Source organism: Sus scrofa, chromosome 15, assembly GCF_054392235.1.
Source record: "Sus scrofa isolate SSC_HxYL_T2T_F1_AM1 chromosome 15, Sscrofa_HxYL_maternal_Yorkshire_Landrace_v2.0, whole genome shotgun sequence".
Lineage (NCBI taxonomy): Eukaryota > Metazoa > Chordata > Mammalia > Artiodactyla > Suidae > Sus > Sus scrofa.
In genome coordinates, this window is record NC_139397.1 from 110,330,473 (window position 1) to 110,346,848 (window position 16,376).

At 40.9% G+C, this 16,376-nt stretch overlaps 1 protein-coding gene across 6 annotated transcripts in view; it reads left to right on the top strand.

Moving 5' to 3' along the window:
• MYO1B (myosin IB) overlaps positions 1–16,376 on the top strand; it is a 191,559-nt gene that overhangs the window by 100,523 nt on the left and 74,660 nt on the right. For all 6 annotated transcript variants that reach the window (XM_021075958.2, XM_021075961.2, XM_021075964.2 and 3 more), the window contains exons 5-7: positions 6,075–6,179; positions 10,661–10,707; positions 15,407–15,470. In XM_021075958.2, the coding sequence (XP_020931617.1) occupies positions 6,075–6,179; positions 10,661–10,707; positions 15,407–15,470 (216 nt within the window). The remainder of the gene's footprint in view (positions 1–6,074; positions 6,180–10,660; positions 10,708–15,406; positions 15,471–16,376) is intronic.

Sequence of the window (16,376 nt, forward strand, 5' to 3'; positions counted from 1 at the left end):
GAGACCGTGAACTCTTTGAATCCTTTGGGGTCCTATTTAATTCATTACTGCTGTGCTAAATAAAAAATTCATCATGTCTCATAAAAAGTGCCCAACTATTTCTAGGCAGTGAACTCACAAGTCACTACCCTGAATACAAATAGTTTGTGGAGAACCATTTCAAGCACTGATAAAGGCAGGGAGGCAGAACATGAGGGAACCATCATAACTGCATTTTTCCAAGGACATCAGAGTAAACTGTGGGCCTGAGAAGATGATCCTGATATAAGAAAGCATTATAAATTATTTGGTTTCTAATTTTACAGTTACATCAGTTTCTAGGAACTCCGCAGCCATCTGCTAAAAGAGTTATGAAGCCTGCCTTGCTCATTAAGACCCTTGGTTCTGAACCCCAGATGACCTGGTACTGCTTTACATCTGTGATAGTTTTCTGACTCTGTCAGCGACAGAGATGTCAGTGACTTACTGTAGCCTAAACATCCATGAGCGTTTTACAACACTGAGTATATCCACAGTGAAGCAATATAGCTAAGCAAGCTCAAGGCCAGAATGTAATGAGCTTTGCTTTTGTTTCTTCCTCCTGTAGAAAGGCCTCTCTTGACTCACATGTTTTATATGAATTAGCAGAGATTTTTTGTGGCCAACTTTCAGAAGCAGGACAACTTTTATATAGTTGTATTTCAATGAAAACATTGCCAGTCATGATTCCTCTTGGAGCAAAGGCTGTGTTTCTCAGTGCAAGATCCATGCTCTTTGTGCCATAATTGGGGCAGTTCACAGCTGTCTGTCCAGTCAGTTTGGATGTGCTGCAGCTGGGCTGTTTTGAAGCACTGCAGAACCAGGACTGCTAAAGAGTGTTCCTCTATGTTGCAGAGTCCTTGTTTCATTGTTCAGTCTTACTTCTTAGGTCACTGGACCACCAAAAAGCTCGTCGCTAGAAAAACTTGGGTATCTTAATCAAGGAGCTGGAGAGAAATAGAAGTAGATAAATGTATCAGTATCTGTGTGTATAAATGTCTGGCTCTCTCTCTATGCTATATAACATGGTTCATATGATATATATATGACACATGATATTACTTGTATCTATGACTGCATGCATAGATACTTGGCAACTCCTAATAATAAATTTATTAGATCTAAGGAAAAAGTCAAAAAAAAGCCTTGTTTATGTTCATACCATTTCTTTCCTGACACAGTGATTGAATCCGTGTGGAGCCTGCTCAATTATAGGCATAGGTTTTAATATCTGTCCATGAGATTCCCATCCTTTTGTCCTCATAGTTGCACATGTCTTTCATTGTTTTCCCTTTCTCATCTACCTATTGTTATATCACAGTGCTTTCTTAAAGATTATTATTGTATATGAATTTATATGATTATGTATTACATAATAATATACAGTAGATATTATTCACAACCCAGTGCAAGGTACCAGAGTATTCAGAGTTAAATTATTATTCATGCCTTAACAGGAATTTAAAGTCCCCAGAATCATAAACTATTATTTACAGCTCCTTTCCATTCTTGTAGAAGTGAATTCTGATCTAGATAGTTTGATCTAGAAAAGTTTTGTTATAGGCCATTTGTCCATTAGTGCAGAATATCTTTTAAGCCCCAGATGTTCTCTTTCCTGGGGAGAAGATATTTTGACTTCAAACACTTCATATTTTGTTTGTCCAACTCAGTGAATTTTAGGATTCAAGCTACATTCAATCATATATGTGTACATAAATCTACCTATGTAAGTATCTATGACTTAGAGAAAATGTTGAGGTGAGAATCAGTTTTAAGCAATGCTGTTATGTTTTGCCAATTTTATTCTATTTTTGCTTTTTAAGGCTGCACCCACGGCATATGGAGGTTCCCAGGCTAGGAGTCCAGTCGGAGCTACAGCTGCCAGCCTATGCTACAGCCACAGCAACTCCAGATCCCAGCCTCGTCTGCAGCCTACACCACAGCTCACGGCAACGCTGGATCCTTAACCCACTGAGCGAGGCCAGGGATTTAACCTGCAACCTCGTGGTTCCTAGTTAGATTCATTTCCACTGTGCCACGATGGGAATTCCAGTTTTGCCAATTTTAAATGCCTGTATTCTCATGTCTAAAGTGGCAGTGCTTTTCACAATTTTGAGTACATGTGAAGAATACACCTTTTTGTCTTAAATTGAACCTTTTATATTTTTACAACAAACATGCAACACATTGTCATTGAGACTATGGTTAATGAATTAATATATTCAGTCTACTCAGAAGTATTGCTTTGGAAAATGCTTATGCTTTGTTTTTATGCTGTGCTTGCCAAGGTCATGCTTAGTTGGTCCCTGTGATAGCCACCATGATTCAGCTAGATAGTCAAAACATGATTTGCAATATGGGCTATGATAATTTAATTCTTAGTTCTCCCCAAAATATAATATTTTTCATTCATAAGGTTATTACATACAGTTTTGATTTGGATACATATCCAAACATTTGAATAAAGTTCCACATTTATTTGAACTTTAGCCCCGAAGAGCCAAAGGAAATGAAGCAGAAAGCCTCATGGGATAATTGTTATTTCCTGGTTTTAGCATGATGAAATATAATGAAAACAGTCCTCTAAACTATGTTGGACCTTGCAACTTGTCCTTGCAGGTTTGCTTATTTTCTCTAAGGCAGTGACTATCTCATGAACTACTTGAATTAAAGACCAAGTCTTATGTCAGGAAACAAAAATCATAAGAGCTGTCTCTTTTAGACAATGAGACTTTGTTTGGAGAAAATTACCCTTAATCCCAGCTTCCAAAAATGAATTAGTAAAATGAGCCCAGTAACAGAATTCTCGAAGATAGTTAAGAATCTGAATAGTAATGACTGAATAGTAACGACTTAGTAATAGGGGTCTTTGAAGTATGGTTAAAAACTATTGTTCTATCATCACTGGAATAAGCAGAATAGCTTGGCCTGGACTTTGAATATTTCTTGTCACTTTACCTAAAAGAAAACTTAACCTTTCTATCTAAAATACATATGTATATATTTGTGTGTGTATGTGTGTGTGTGTGTGTGTTTTCCACTATCTGGAGCAGTTATTTTGCCTATAAATGCTTTTGTTCTTCTAATAGTATGATCGGTAGAAAGGCCAGAAATTCCTGTTAAGGAAGAGGAAAATACATAATACATGTGAGAGTATAAGTGGGTATAGGGAGCAAATAATAGTACTGCTGAGGAAGCAGGATGATGAGAAAAGAATCCTGGAGTTGAGTTGTTTCAGAGGACAAACTGGGGGTTGGAGTGCATGGGGCGATTGAAGAGAGTTGGCCTGTAGTTGGAGACCAGACAGCACAAGATGTCAGGAATTTGCTGGAGGGCAGCCTCACCTGTACTTGAAAGCCAGAGAGCCTAGAAACAAAGAATCCCTGAGTGACGGAGGAAGAGTTCTAATTTGGACTGGTGCACCAAGAGGTCAAATGAAATGTTAATAGCATATAAACTCTTTGTCCATGGAGTTCCCATTGTGGCCCAACAGAAACGAATCTGACTAGGAACCATGAGGTTGTGGGTTCTATCCCTGGCCCTCGCTCATTGGGTTAAGGATCCGGCATTGCCGTGAGCTGTGGTGTAGGTTACAGATGCGGCTTGGATCCTGCGTTGCTGTGGCTGTGGCGTAGGCCGGCAGCTGTAGCTCCGATTGGACCCCGACCCTGGGAATCTCCATGTGCCGCAGGTGTGGCCCTAAAAAGCAAAATAAATGAATAAATATCCAAATCAGAGGTATGTCCACACAGTTCACCAGCCTTTAGACAGTTAAATCCTGAGAACAATGGAATATGTAGTTCAGGAACTTTGCACAATGGAGGATGTGTTAAGAGACAGTGCCCTTTGGAGGAGGAGGATTGCAAAGATGAAGAGACTGATGTTTCTCTCTCTTTCAGTCTTTAAAAGGAGACAGCAGAAATCAGCCATCACAGACCACCAGAGAATCTTTTTGGACCCATTGCCGTTACAAAAAAAAAATAATAATAATAATAAGGCAAACGGAGGGAGACTTAATTCCAACCTTTGAAGAAGTACCCAGCCTCCCACCACAGTTCTCAGGGCTCCATTAGATCACCTGTTTCTTCTGAACCATGTTTGTTAGTATTTCCTAGAAAACTTTATGGGACCTGCATAGATTGTCGGTACTCAGTAGTTCTCGTTCTTAGTTGATGCTTCTGGGTTGTTGATAGGCCCCGAGGCACGCTCTGGGTCATACACGCAGGGTTGCATTCCAGTTGTTCATTTGTTATTTCCTCAGTGGTGGGAAATGGGCTGGAAGCCTTGGCAGGTCTCCCCATGGGAAACAACAGCATTGAGATTTGTCCCCTTACACCCATAGATGGGGTACTGCCACTCACACTTGGGGAAGGCTCTCCTCCTCTCGGACAGTGGCACCAGAGCAGAGACTTGCAAGAAAGCAAGATTTGGGGAGACTGGTTTTCTTACCTTGACTGCCCAGGCGTGGACCCATGTTTAATTCTGGCCCCTGTTTAATAGCTGAGTCTTTCCCAGATCCTGATTACGGAACATTAGAACTAGGACAGTTCAATGAGAAACACATGCTATACCAAGTAAGTTTGGAAGATGCTGCATTCTAGATCTTTGTTGAGTTCCACCATGCACATGTTCTTCTAAGAGGCCATTTCAAAGGGAAACCTGTTCCACTTCATCTAATTCACTATGGCCCCAGGGTCACTTGATTTTGGACTTCAGTTCCCCTGAAAATCTTATTATCGTTCCTTGGGACTTAGTCTTAAAAGGGTCAGGTTCTTAGGAAGCAGATGCTGAGAGCAGATATGGGGTTACTACTGATAGGAGAAGGATGAAGCCACCAAAACCAAATTTGACCCAGCTTACAAGTTTGAACTGTGAATTCTTGCCTCAGGTGGCCTGCTTCTTTTAGCAGTGAACTTTCTACTAATGAAGCCTACGAAAACAATGAGAAGTTGCCCTGGAATTTCTGTATTTCTTGTGTTCAAAATCCTTAGGTTAGTTGCTTGGTTTTTTAATCAATTTGAAGAGTGATTAATCTGATTGTAATCAGATCAGTTCTATTTAGAACATATTTTTGAGGAAGAGCAGTTCTTTTATTAATGAATTTTATTACATTTATAGGTGTACAACAGTTATCACAACCAAATTTTACAGCATGTCCATCCCAAACCCTCAGTACATTCCCCCCACCCCCAACCTGTCTCATATGGAAACTAAATTTTTCAGTCTGTGAGTCAGTATCTGTTCTGCAAAGTTCATTGTGTCCTTTTTTTAGATTCCACATGTGAGTGATAGCATTTGATGTTGTTGTCTCATTGTCTGACTGTCTTCACTTAGCATGGTAATTTCTAGGTCCATCCATGTTGCTGCACATGCCGTTACTTGTTTCCTTTTAATGGCTGAGTAATATTCCATTGTGCGTATGTACCACATCTTCTTAAATTTAAAAAATATGTTTGATAAAGACATCTGGGTTATCAAGTTCATTTTGACTTGAATCATCCGTGAGCAATATAGTAATTGTATACAAATAATTGCTTTCAGATAGTTCTCCTCAGATTTTACTGGCTATGTTTATTCAGCCACTTTTTTAGCAACCCAATGACAACCTTTAAGCACACAAATCCTGTTATATCTGAATTAATGACACACTTGAATAAAAAGCATGAATTTTTTTTTTTCCTTTTTTTGTCTTCTGTCTTTTTAGGGCTGCACCTGTGGCATATGGAGGTTCCCAGGCTAGGGGTCGAATCGGAGCTCTTGCCCCCGGCCTACGCCAGAGCCACAGCAACGCAGGATCCGAGCCGTGTCTGCGATCTACACTACAGCTCACGGTAGCACCAGATCCTTGACCCACTGAGCGAGGCCAGGAATCAAACCTGCAATCTCATGGTTCCTAGTTGGATTTGTTGTGAATATTTTTAAGTTTCCAAAACATTTGCTTCCGGGAGTGAAGGCATCCGAAAAGACTCTCAGTGGGTCTTCTCCCCCAAATCTCCTACCCCCCAAATTTAAAAGTATTCTATTTCTTTATAAATATGGATTGTTTTCCTTCACAGAGGCCAGCAAGCTTGTTATGTCCTACGTAGCGGCTGTTTGCGGAAAGGGAGCAGAAGTGAATCAAGTCAAAGAACAGCTTTTACAGTCCAACCCTGTCCTGGAAGGTAGGACTGTCTGTGTGCCTTGAGTCAGTGTGACTGGAATGATAACTCGTAACTCACGATTTCAGGGCACTCAGGTGCCTGGTGGGCTGGGAGGTGGGCTGGAGGGGGCAGAGGGAGGACAGTCAGCCTATACCTGCTGAGCCAGGTGGCGGTGCCCTAGGATCTCTGGGCTTCACACGCTTGAAGGAGGGAATGCTTTACTTGTGCAGAAGGAGCTTTTCCATTTGCAATCCCTTTTTCCCCTTTCCATTTGTATTTGAATTACTTAACATTTTGCTTATAATAATCAACTGATATTTGCATTTGACTTGATGGTTAGGAAAAACTTGGTGGAGAAGAGCACTGTGAGTACAGTGCTGTTTTGTCATTCAGGATAATACCCATGGCTGGGTATTTCTGTTGTCAGGACAACCAAGGCTATGCCAAAGAAACATTAAGGACCAGTTTTTTGTTGTTGTTGTTTTTTTTTTTTTTCCTGGGGTTACACGAAGCCTAAACCTGACTGTAGAGCTCAAATTCTGTGGTTGGCCATTTGTGTTCGTCAGCTTGGGCTGCCATAACAAAGTTTCATATAGCCTGGGTGGCTTAAACAACAGAAATTTGTTTGTTTGTTTGCTTGTTTGTTTCTTTTTAGGGCCGCACCCATGGCATATGGAGCTTCCCAGGCTAGGGGTCGAATCAAAGCTACAGCTTCCAGCCTACACCACAGCCACAGCAACGCTGGATCCCTAACCCACTGAGCAAGACCAGGGATTGAACCTGCATCCTCATGCATCCTAGTTGGGTTCGTTAACTGCTGAGCCACCAAGGGAACTCCCAGAAATTAGTTTTTTCACACTTCTGGAGGCTCAGAAGTCTACGGTCACCTGCTGGCAAAGTAGGCTTGCTTCTGAGGCCTCTTGGCTTGTAGGCAGCTACCATCTTGCTGCATGCTCGCACATGACCTTTTCTCTGTATGAGGATGTGTTTGGAGGAGGAGGATGATGGGTGAGTGGGCGCTGGCTCATGATCTCATCTAATTACCTCCCAGAGACCCCGCTTCCAAATACTCTTACTTTGGGGGTAAGGCAAAATATTGGAAACAGTAAATCAAAGCCTTTCCCTATTGATGAAAAACCCTCTTCATTGCTTTATATTGTAAGCATGCCCTTCTTGTCATTTAACACGGCTGTTGAGCTCAGGTATGTTTCCTAACCTTGGTGCTGTTGACATTTTGCACTGGGCAAGTCTTTGCTATGGAGAGCTGGCCTGTGCATTGTAGGATGTTTAGCAGCATCCCTGGCCCTTAACCACTGGGTCCCAACAACACCCTGCCTCTAGCTTTTACCACTGAAAATGTCTCACAGGGGACAAGACTGCCCCTGATCAGAATGTCTGGTCTAGAAGAGTAGTTTGGTTTAAGCCTTTTGTTCAAAGTCATGGAAGGACAAGGTTTAACATGGATTAAAGCAGAGTTGCTTCGGGGTGGGTGAGCACCCCCGCCCCCCCCCAGTATGGAGGGACAGAACCCTGCCCATTGTCTTCATTACTTAGGCCTAGCTTCTCCTTCCACTTTATTGCAAAGAGACACCATGCGTCTTTATCTCCTAGATAGTGAAATAAGATTCATGACAGTACTTTGCTTGTGAGAAGCAAAGGCCAAAACAGCATTATATTGTTACAGCTCTTTCTTCCCCTTCAGTGCCTTAACAAATAAGGAAGCTGATATAGAAAGTGTTCTAGCTCCATCTTATTATTCCAATATTTGACTTTTTGTTTCCTGTCTTTTGCTTTTAAGTTATATGTGTTGTATTTCTGTAGATACTTATTCTAAGAATGCTGTGATCTAAAGCAGAAACACTATGGAATGCTATAGCTTGCATATGTGATTAGAATCTGGCCCTTTATTCAGTGGTATTTGAAACTAGGCCCTAGTGCAGGAAATGGAAGAAATGTCTACTGTGGGCATGTATTATCTTTTATGGGAATGCTTTACTTTTTAACTGGAGCTGCTACTGTAAATGAACGTTTAGAACAATGAACTTAAAAAAACAATTGAGGAATGTGTCTCAAGTGTTCTATAATGGAACACTTGTTTTTGATTCTGTGGCTCACAATAAAAGACCTCAGTGTTTAGTAATGTGCAACTCAGATTTGTTTGATGAAAAGATGGTTTATAGCTTGCGAATGGTGCCCTGAATAAAGTTTTTTTGAAGCAATTCCTTGACTTGCCCTTGACCTTCAAGCCGCAATAAACTCTCCTTTATGTATCAGCATCTTGAGCTGGACTTTGGGGCTATGCAAATTAGTTTACTTGGCACCCCTGCATTTTCATACCCACCACAAAGATCTAGCTTGTGAAAACACGAAAAATGTCATGGTCTTCATGATGACTAGGTCAACACTCAAGATAATCAGAACTGCACTTGTTAAAGCTCTTTAAGTGGAGTTCCTGTTGTGGCTCAGCAGCAATGAACCTGATTAGTATCCGTGAGGATGCCGATTTGATGCCTGTCCTTGCTTAGTGGGTAAGGATCTGGCACTGCTGTGAGCTGTGGTGTAGGTCACAAATGCAGCTCAGATCTGGCTTTGCTGTGGCTACGGTGTAGGCCGGTTGGCAGCTGCAGCTCCAATTCAACCTCTAGCCTGGGAACTTCCATATGTTGAGGGTGTGGCCCTAAAAAGCAAAAATGAAAAAGCCCTTTAGCTGGTGGTGGATGTGTGATAAGGATGTGAACCTCTTCAGCAAGTATTTGAGTATTTCCCATGTGCAGTTTTCCTTGTTTCACATCTCAGCTTCCTTTCTCTTGAAGAGAGAACGCTGTGTCAGAGATCTACCAGACCACACCCATTCCAAGTAGAATCTCTGAATCAAAGAACTTGCCCTGTGTTGATTTTGTGCATTTTCTCTTAACTGAGCAGGAACCCCCCCCCCTTTTTTTTTTTACAATCAAAAATAAAAATACCAGCTCCCATGAAATATAACTCAGCAGGTTTGGCTACTGAATATCCAAAGTGAGCATTCCGCACCTTGATCAGATGATTGCTTCCAAAACTTGGACCAGCTTTGGGCCAGTAGTAGTCATTTGAGCTCTTGTTACTCTAATCTTCTTTCCTCTGTTTAATTTAATGAAGTTGCAGAGGCTTCCAGGAGTTTGATGCCCGGCCTCTTAATCTAAAGATTGATTTCTTTTGGCCACATCATCGTGCATCACTCTCAGGTGTTGCCAGCTATACTGTGTCCCACAGCTCCCAGGACAGCCTGAGATGGGGTGGGGAGGGTATTGGTAGAAAATCAGAATTTCATGCCCATCCCTAGACTCACTGAACCAAAGTTTTCACTTGAACCTGATCTTCAGGTGCTTGGTTTACACATTAAAGTGTGAGGTGCACTACTGGGCTTTGGAGCATCACACAAGGATCCCCTCTGCTTAACTGATTTATATTTATTCCAAGGAATTCCCTACCACCATGGCTTAGGTTGATTTGCTGCTGCCTTGTGCGTAAGCTTGGTGAAGTCATCCTTTTACCTTAGGACACTGAAATAAATGCCTGTGTCAAACAGGAGCATTCTGTGCATGGGCAGTATCATCCCTGTGGTTCTTAGGTGCTTTCATTTGCAAGGAGTCCTGTGATGAATTCCAGCTCCTCCAAGCAGCTGACTGGGACAGACTTGGATTTTGCATTGTGGGCGAATGTGTTTGTTTTTATTTTTTGGAAAGCTTCACTTGGGTCTGATGGACATACACTAATGAAACTATGTGGCATTTTTAGATGGTAGTTTCCAGAATCTCTTACTCTGTCCGTATTTGAGTTATGTATTTAATTACATTTAAATAGTTTTAGTTTCAGAGTTAAACAATTTAAATTTTCTCATCCCTTTTTCTACCTGGAAACCTCATCCATTGCATTTTAGAAAACGTTTGATCATATTAAGTAGTCATCTCTGAATCACCTTGTTCACTGGCAGAAGAGCACAGAAGCCCTGCTTGCCAGCCATTCCATTGATTAAGAAATTGAAATTGAAATCAATTCCATTGATTCCTGTCCAAACAGTTAAAAGGAATTGAATTGGACAAGATTGAGTTTACAGTGGTACTTAAAAAAAATTCTGTGAATCCTAGGAATGATCAAGGCAAGCCCTGCTTGCCAGCCATTCCATTGATTAAGAAATTGAATTGAAATCAATTCCATTGATTCCTGTCCAAACAGTTAAAAGGAATTGAATTGGACAAGATTGAGTTTACAGTGGTACTTAAAAAAAATTCTGTGAATCCTAGGAATGATCCCTTTTCTGTGAATTTATAGGGAAACATGGAAGCTTTAGCAGCTTGTTAAGACTGATGTTAAGTGGATTTTATGGAAATTCTGGACAGAAATGTCATTGCTCCAAGTTAACATTTCTAGGATTTATAGATGTCAAATAATACATTTATTTTATCTTTTGTCCTGAAACTATTTTTCTGTCCCTTTTGACCACACATCTGTTTCTTTCCTACCAGCTTTTGGAAACGCCAAGACTGTAAGGAATGACAACTCTTCTAGATTTGTAAGTATTTGTATAAGCATAAGTGTTAGCACTAATATTTAGTTCATGTATATTTAAACAACCCATAGATGTATAACATTTCTTAATACACACATTGAAAAAATAAGAAACACCATCCCTATTGAGACATAGGCCAGAAGTTCAATGAGGACTTTTTTTGCTTTCTGAAATTTTCCTTTTTAATTCTTCTTGGAATGACAAGTTGTTATTTTTCATATTTGCTATCACAAAATTCCATGAGCAGTTTATTTATAAATTTTTATTTATTTATTTTTTGGCCACGGCATGTGGCAGTTCCTGGGCCAGGCATAGAACCCATGTTACAGCTGTAACCAGAGCCACATCAGGGACTTAATGCTGGATCCTTAACCCGCTGAGCATTAAGGGAACTCCCGTGAGCAATTTAAATGAGGCTAACTCTTTACTAATGTGAATTTGGGTATTTAGAAATCATAGTTAAGACACAGAAATTAAGTAGGAAGAAGGGTAAACTAGGCATCAAGTTAGTATATGCTGCAGCTCTTGTCCTTTCTTCAAGGGGGCCAGAAAGGATGGAGGTATATTGTAAAACTTTATAGAGTTAAGACCAGGAAGTTTGGCAAGTAATGGACGGTAGGGGGAGGACTGACTAGTAAAAATTGAGGCTGATTGGTGTTTTGAGTCTGGTTGAGTTGGAAAATGCTAATTCCACTAATAGAAACCTTCCCAGCCTCTTCTCCCATCACTCTCCAGCAGGCACTCTGCACATTCGGCCTGGGGTCTCTCCAGCTGTGCTGCCTTCCTTGCTGCTTCTGGTCTTTGCAGAGACATAGACACTGCCTAGAGGCAGCTGGGGAAAATACGTTGAGTGTGATGGTGGCATTTTGAAATTGGTTCCTTTTTTCTATAATTTAACCAGTTCTATAAATTTTATAATAAGAGATCATCTACCTGATAAAATGTCTTCTCATACACTTTACTGGGGACCATTATAGATGGTCTTCTGTGCCTCCCACCAGAGACCCTTCCTGCACACCCCCCACACCTCTCACCCCCCCAGCTTCTTTTAGCCCCTCCCCCCTTTGTTTTCTCTCATTAGAATTATCTAGTGCCTAAGGCATGAGAATGACCTCAGGTGGAAGATGGTTTTGATAGCTTGGAAAGTGGAAGGCTAAGGTTCCTAATTCCAAGGCACTGAATTTTTTCCATTGGATTAGCCCTTTAAGTTGTTAAAACTGATTTGAGCCATGCCTTTTCCTTTTGTGGTAAAATGGCCAATCTCATTACATAAATAGAATTAGGTGCAAAGTGTGGGCAGATAGAAGTTATTCCAATAGATTAAGCTTCTTTATAGGATAGAGATTTTAATTTTGTTTTTGGCAGATCGCACATACACACACTTCAAAAAATATTTCAAATATATTAAGTCTGTAGACCATAAAACTGCAGAGAACCATATTGCTTAAAGAATCATCAGTACTTAAAAGATACTGTAAAAGCTAGTGAAAGGCTTGGCAGGTGATTTGCCTTTTAAGGAACTTGAGAGAAATCCTATTATAACACAGGTATTAAGATATGAGATTAATACTTGATTATAAGCTAAATCATTTCATGCCCTGTTTTTAGTCATTTCTCTGCTTTGTGATCTGTGACTTTGACCAGGTATACTCAAGTCTGTGTTAAAATATTATAGTAGAACTCTACTCTATTTAAAATTACTACTGTATATATAACAGGGCTTTATGACTCCAGGGAAATTACATTTCCTTCGACTGTGTTTGACTGGTTAACCCAGAATAAACGTCTGGATCTCTGCAATGAGAAATCTGGTGGACCCTGTGATGGCCTAGTTACACATGTCATAGTGGCTGACAGTGTGGACCAGTGTTCCCATGGAGGGGCCCTCCAGTGCTTCTCCCCAGCACTCTGATTTGACGTATTGAGCTTCTATTAAGAAAGAGACTCACCGGAATCCCTGGTGGCCTGGTGGTGAAGGATACAGTGCTGTCACTGCTGTGATGCAGGTTTGATTCCTGGCCTGGGAACATCCATGGTGCCTTTCGCAGAGTCTGTGACATCATCCTGTTTTCATCTTTTAGGCGTTCTCCAGTCTCTGGAGTTACTGTGCTCACTTCCCCCATTTACAGCATCCTTGACCCTAGACAGCAGGAGTGTGGAAGTGAGCACCTTGGCCTCATGTTCACTGGCGTGGCCCCTGGGCTGGTGCCATGGTGGACACTCAGGAAACATTTATTGATGATTGAATACCTATTTTTAAGAAGCTTAGAGACTAGTCAGGAAAAATGAGCATGTCTAGAAATAATTATAACACGACACGTAAACTAGTAAGTCTCCCCATGAAAAGTACAGATGACGTGTTATGGAAGCTCTGAATAGAAATGCAGGAGGGGGCAGGGGCAGGGGCAGGGGACAGTCCTGAGTGGGCTTGTAATATTTAAAGGAGCCAGAATCAGGTAGAGAGCAGGAGGAGCTGGCAGCACAGCATGAAGAAAGCAAGGAGAGAAACCAGTGTGGACCTGCATTTACCAGAGTTAGGGGACAGGCCAGAGGCTCTGTGGAATGGAGCCATGTCCCCAAAGCCCGAAAAGATGGGTCTGGGCCCCAGCTGGAGGGCCTGGAGTAGCAGGATCGGGGTCTCAGACTTTATTTTGTTTACTGCCTACAAAATAAAAGGAAACTGTTGGTAATTGAACCAAGCTTCTAGGAAGTCATCAGTACCGCATCAGCTGAGTTCTCAGCGCTGTTCAAGAGTTACCCAGGTCAGCTTCCTTTTCCCTTTTCTGCAGTGTTTATTCTGCTTTCTTCAAACCTCCCATCCTTCCCTCTCAGCTGATGATATTATGCCTACTTCATAGAAATCAGCCTCTCCAAGCTCTCAAACCAAACTGGCCCTGTTTCCTGATGCCTCACCTGTCCCCATGTCAGTATCCACACTCTTCGTGTCCCACACTCACCTGCCCCACCTGTGGCCTCCTGTGTCGAGGTTCCACCTTCCATCAAAGTTGTCCCCTCTTGTGTGACCAACCGCTGACTCTCTAGTGAAGTTATTACTCTTTCTTCCCCCTTCATAGCTGCTTCACCTCCAGGGTCCCCTCCTATCCTGGAGGGCATCACTGTCCACTCTGTTGCCTGGGCCACATTCTTGTACTTTCAAATTCTCAACACCTTACTTCTTACCTCTAAGTCCAACCGCAACCTGTCATTGTGACTCTCTGCGTAGCTCTCAACTCTGTTTACTTTCTTCTTTTGCCACTCCTGCTAAAAGCCACCACCATTTCTGCCCTAATTGCTGCCACCTCTATCAGCTACATATGACAGCTCCATTCCAGTCCATTCCACAGTAGCCAGAGTGGAAAGAGGCAGGTCTGATCATGGCATCCTTGTTGAGGAACCATTAATGATAAGCTTTGCTGTTAGGAGAACATGTCGGTGTCATGATGTGCTCTGACCTCCCTTAGTGTCCTCACCGATACCAGTCTCATACCTGTTCTTTCCTGACCGCCTACCTCCTTGCCTGCCTGACTTTTCCTGATACTCTGCATTTAAGCAAAGGCAGACTTCCCGCCCCCCTCTGCCCCCTGTTCTTTGTGCCCAGCACCTTGATCCACTGTGAGATGCATCCCCGTATAGGCTTACGTGCTGTTGATGTTTCAGTTTCCCCCCAGACTGTAAGTTCCTTGAGGGCGGGAGCTATGCCCACATTACTATCTAGCAAATGCTTCATAGACATTTGCTTAATGACTAAATGAAGACTTAAAAAGGCCAGATGACCCACATGGCAATGAAGGAGAATCGGGGGCATGCACAAGATAATAAAAAGTCACAAATGGCATTGTGGATTGTGTGCCATGTGATTGTGTTTCTTCTCCCTTACCATTATTTTGAAAACAGGATCAAAGTAATTCTCTGGGAGAATTATTTACAAACCATCGATCTGCCTAAGGTAGAACATGAAACAAAACCAAAGACTCCTTATTAGATCAACACACCCCTTTCCAAACAAAAAAACAGCTGTCAGGGTTCTGTTAGGCTTGTTACTCTTTAACCAGACAATCATAGACCCTTTTTCTAAAAAATCATGGTATGACTCCACGTGTGTTTAAGGTACCATCTATAAAGTATAATATGAACATGGGTTATATATTGCTGCATAATCTAGGTCAAAAGCCAGAGAATGTAATAATAATCAGCTTTTGATTCGAGTTGATCCCACCACTCAGTTGTGCATTTGGTTTGAGTAGATATAAAGACAGAATTTGAAGTGTTCCATTTTATTCACTGTCCAGTGTGTTTTGAAAGTCTAGCCTTGGCTTAAAACATACTTAGCTTATAAAAATGAAATAATTGATATCCCAAAGTAGTACATATGCCAGGAATACTTATTTTTCCCCGTTCTTATTCTTGAATACACACACCCTTGAGAGGTTTGAAACACATAACTGAAATGGAAAAGTTATCATGATGGCTGAAAAAATCTATTCTTACATTAGCAATGGGATATGTTTACTTCCAGCTAATGGGTATTTAGTATGAATTATTTATGGAGGCATATTGTTTTGTGTCACAGTTATATAAACTATCTTTCTTAATTACATTTAAACAGATGTATAAAGGGCTTAGTATGCTGTGCTTTAAGAAGATACACTGACTGAATATTTTGAGGTGAACTTGAAAACTTAACAAAGTCTTTCTTTGGCAGGGCAAATATATGGATATTGAATTCGATTTTAAAGGCGATCCGCTGGGAGGAGTGATAAGTAACTGTGAGTATTTTAAAGAAGTTCAGAATAGTAAAACATAGAAGAGAATATTTTAGCTACTCGTGTCTTCAAGAGATAGATATAAGAATACATGTCCTTTTTCTATACTTAGATTTTTAACCTATTCACTTCAGATTGTTTTATATTTTTTTTAATTTTTATTTTTTGGTTTTTATTGTTTCTGTTGTAGTTGATTGACATTGTTCTGTCAATTTCTGCTGTACAGCATATTGTTTTACAGTACTCAGTTTCTAGATCTTTTAAAAGATCATTTGACATCTTTCAAACTTTTTGAAAAGTCTTTGAAAAACATTTTAGAAGTCTGCTAAGGAAGTAAGTATTAACCCAACTGTGTTTTATATTTTGTAGGCCTTCAGCTGAATCTAGTAATAAAAAGACTCTCCAGCCATTACTTTCTTTAACAAAATTATTCTGTGTTTAAAAACAAAATATAAATAATTGGTTTTCACCTAATAACTTTTGGGGTAACATCCAATAGAATGAGAAAAATCTATACTTCAAATTTTAGTGAGAACTTTTGTCTTCCAGTGTATTTAGGTAGTTGAAATGTGAGCCATCTGTTAAGTAGAGACATGGATTTACTACTGCAATCATGACTTCTGATTGTAGAAAATGAAAAAAATTGAACAAAATCAGGTCGATCTGTTTATTCGCTTCAGGTCCAGAATGAGCACAGTGATCAGAATCTTTTGTCAGTAAGGCCCCTTCGTCAGTGCTTTGGAGCTGCAGTACGTGTGGTACTGCCCTGATGTCTCTGCTCATGTTGATTTCGTAGTTGATTGGTTTGGAAAGTGTATGATGACAACTCAGGTTCATGCACCTCCAGTTGGAGCCACAACCTGGTTAGCCTCTTGTTTTTTTGAAGGCCACACTACCCCACTGCCTCTG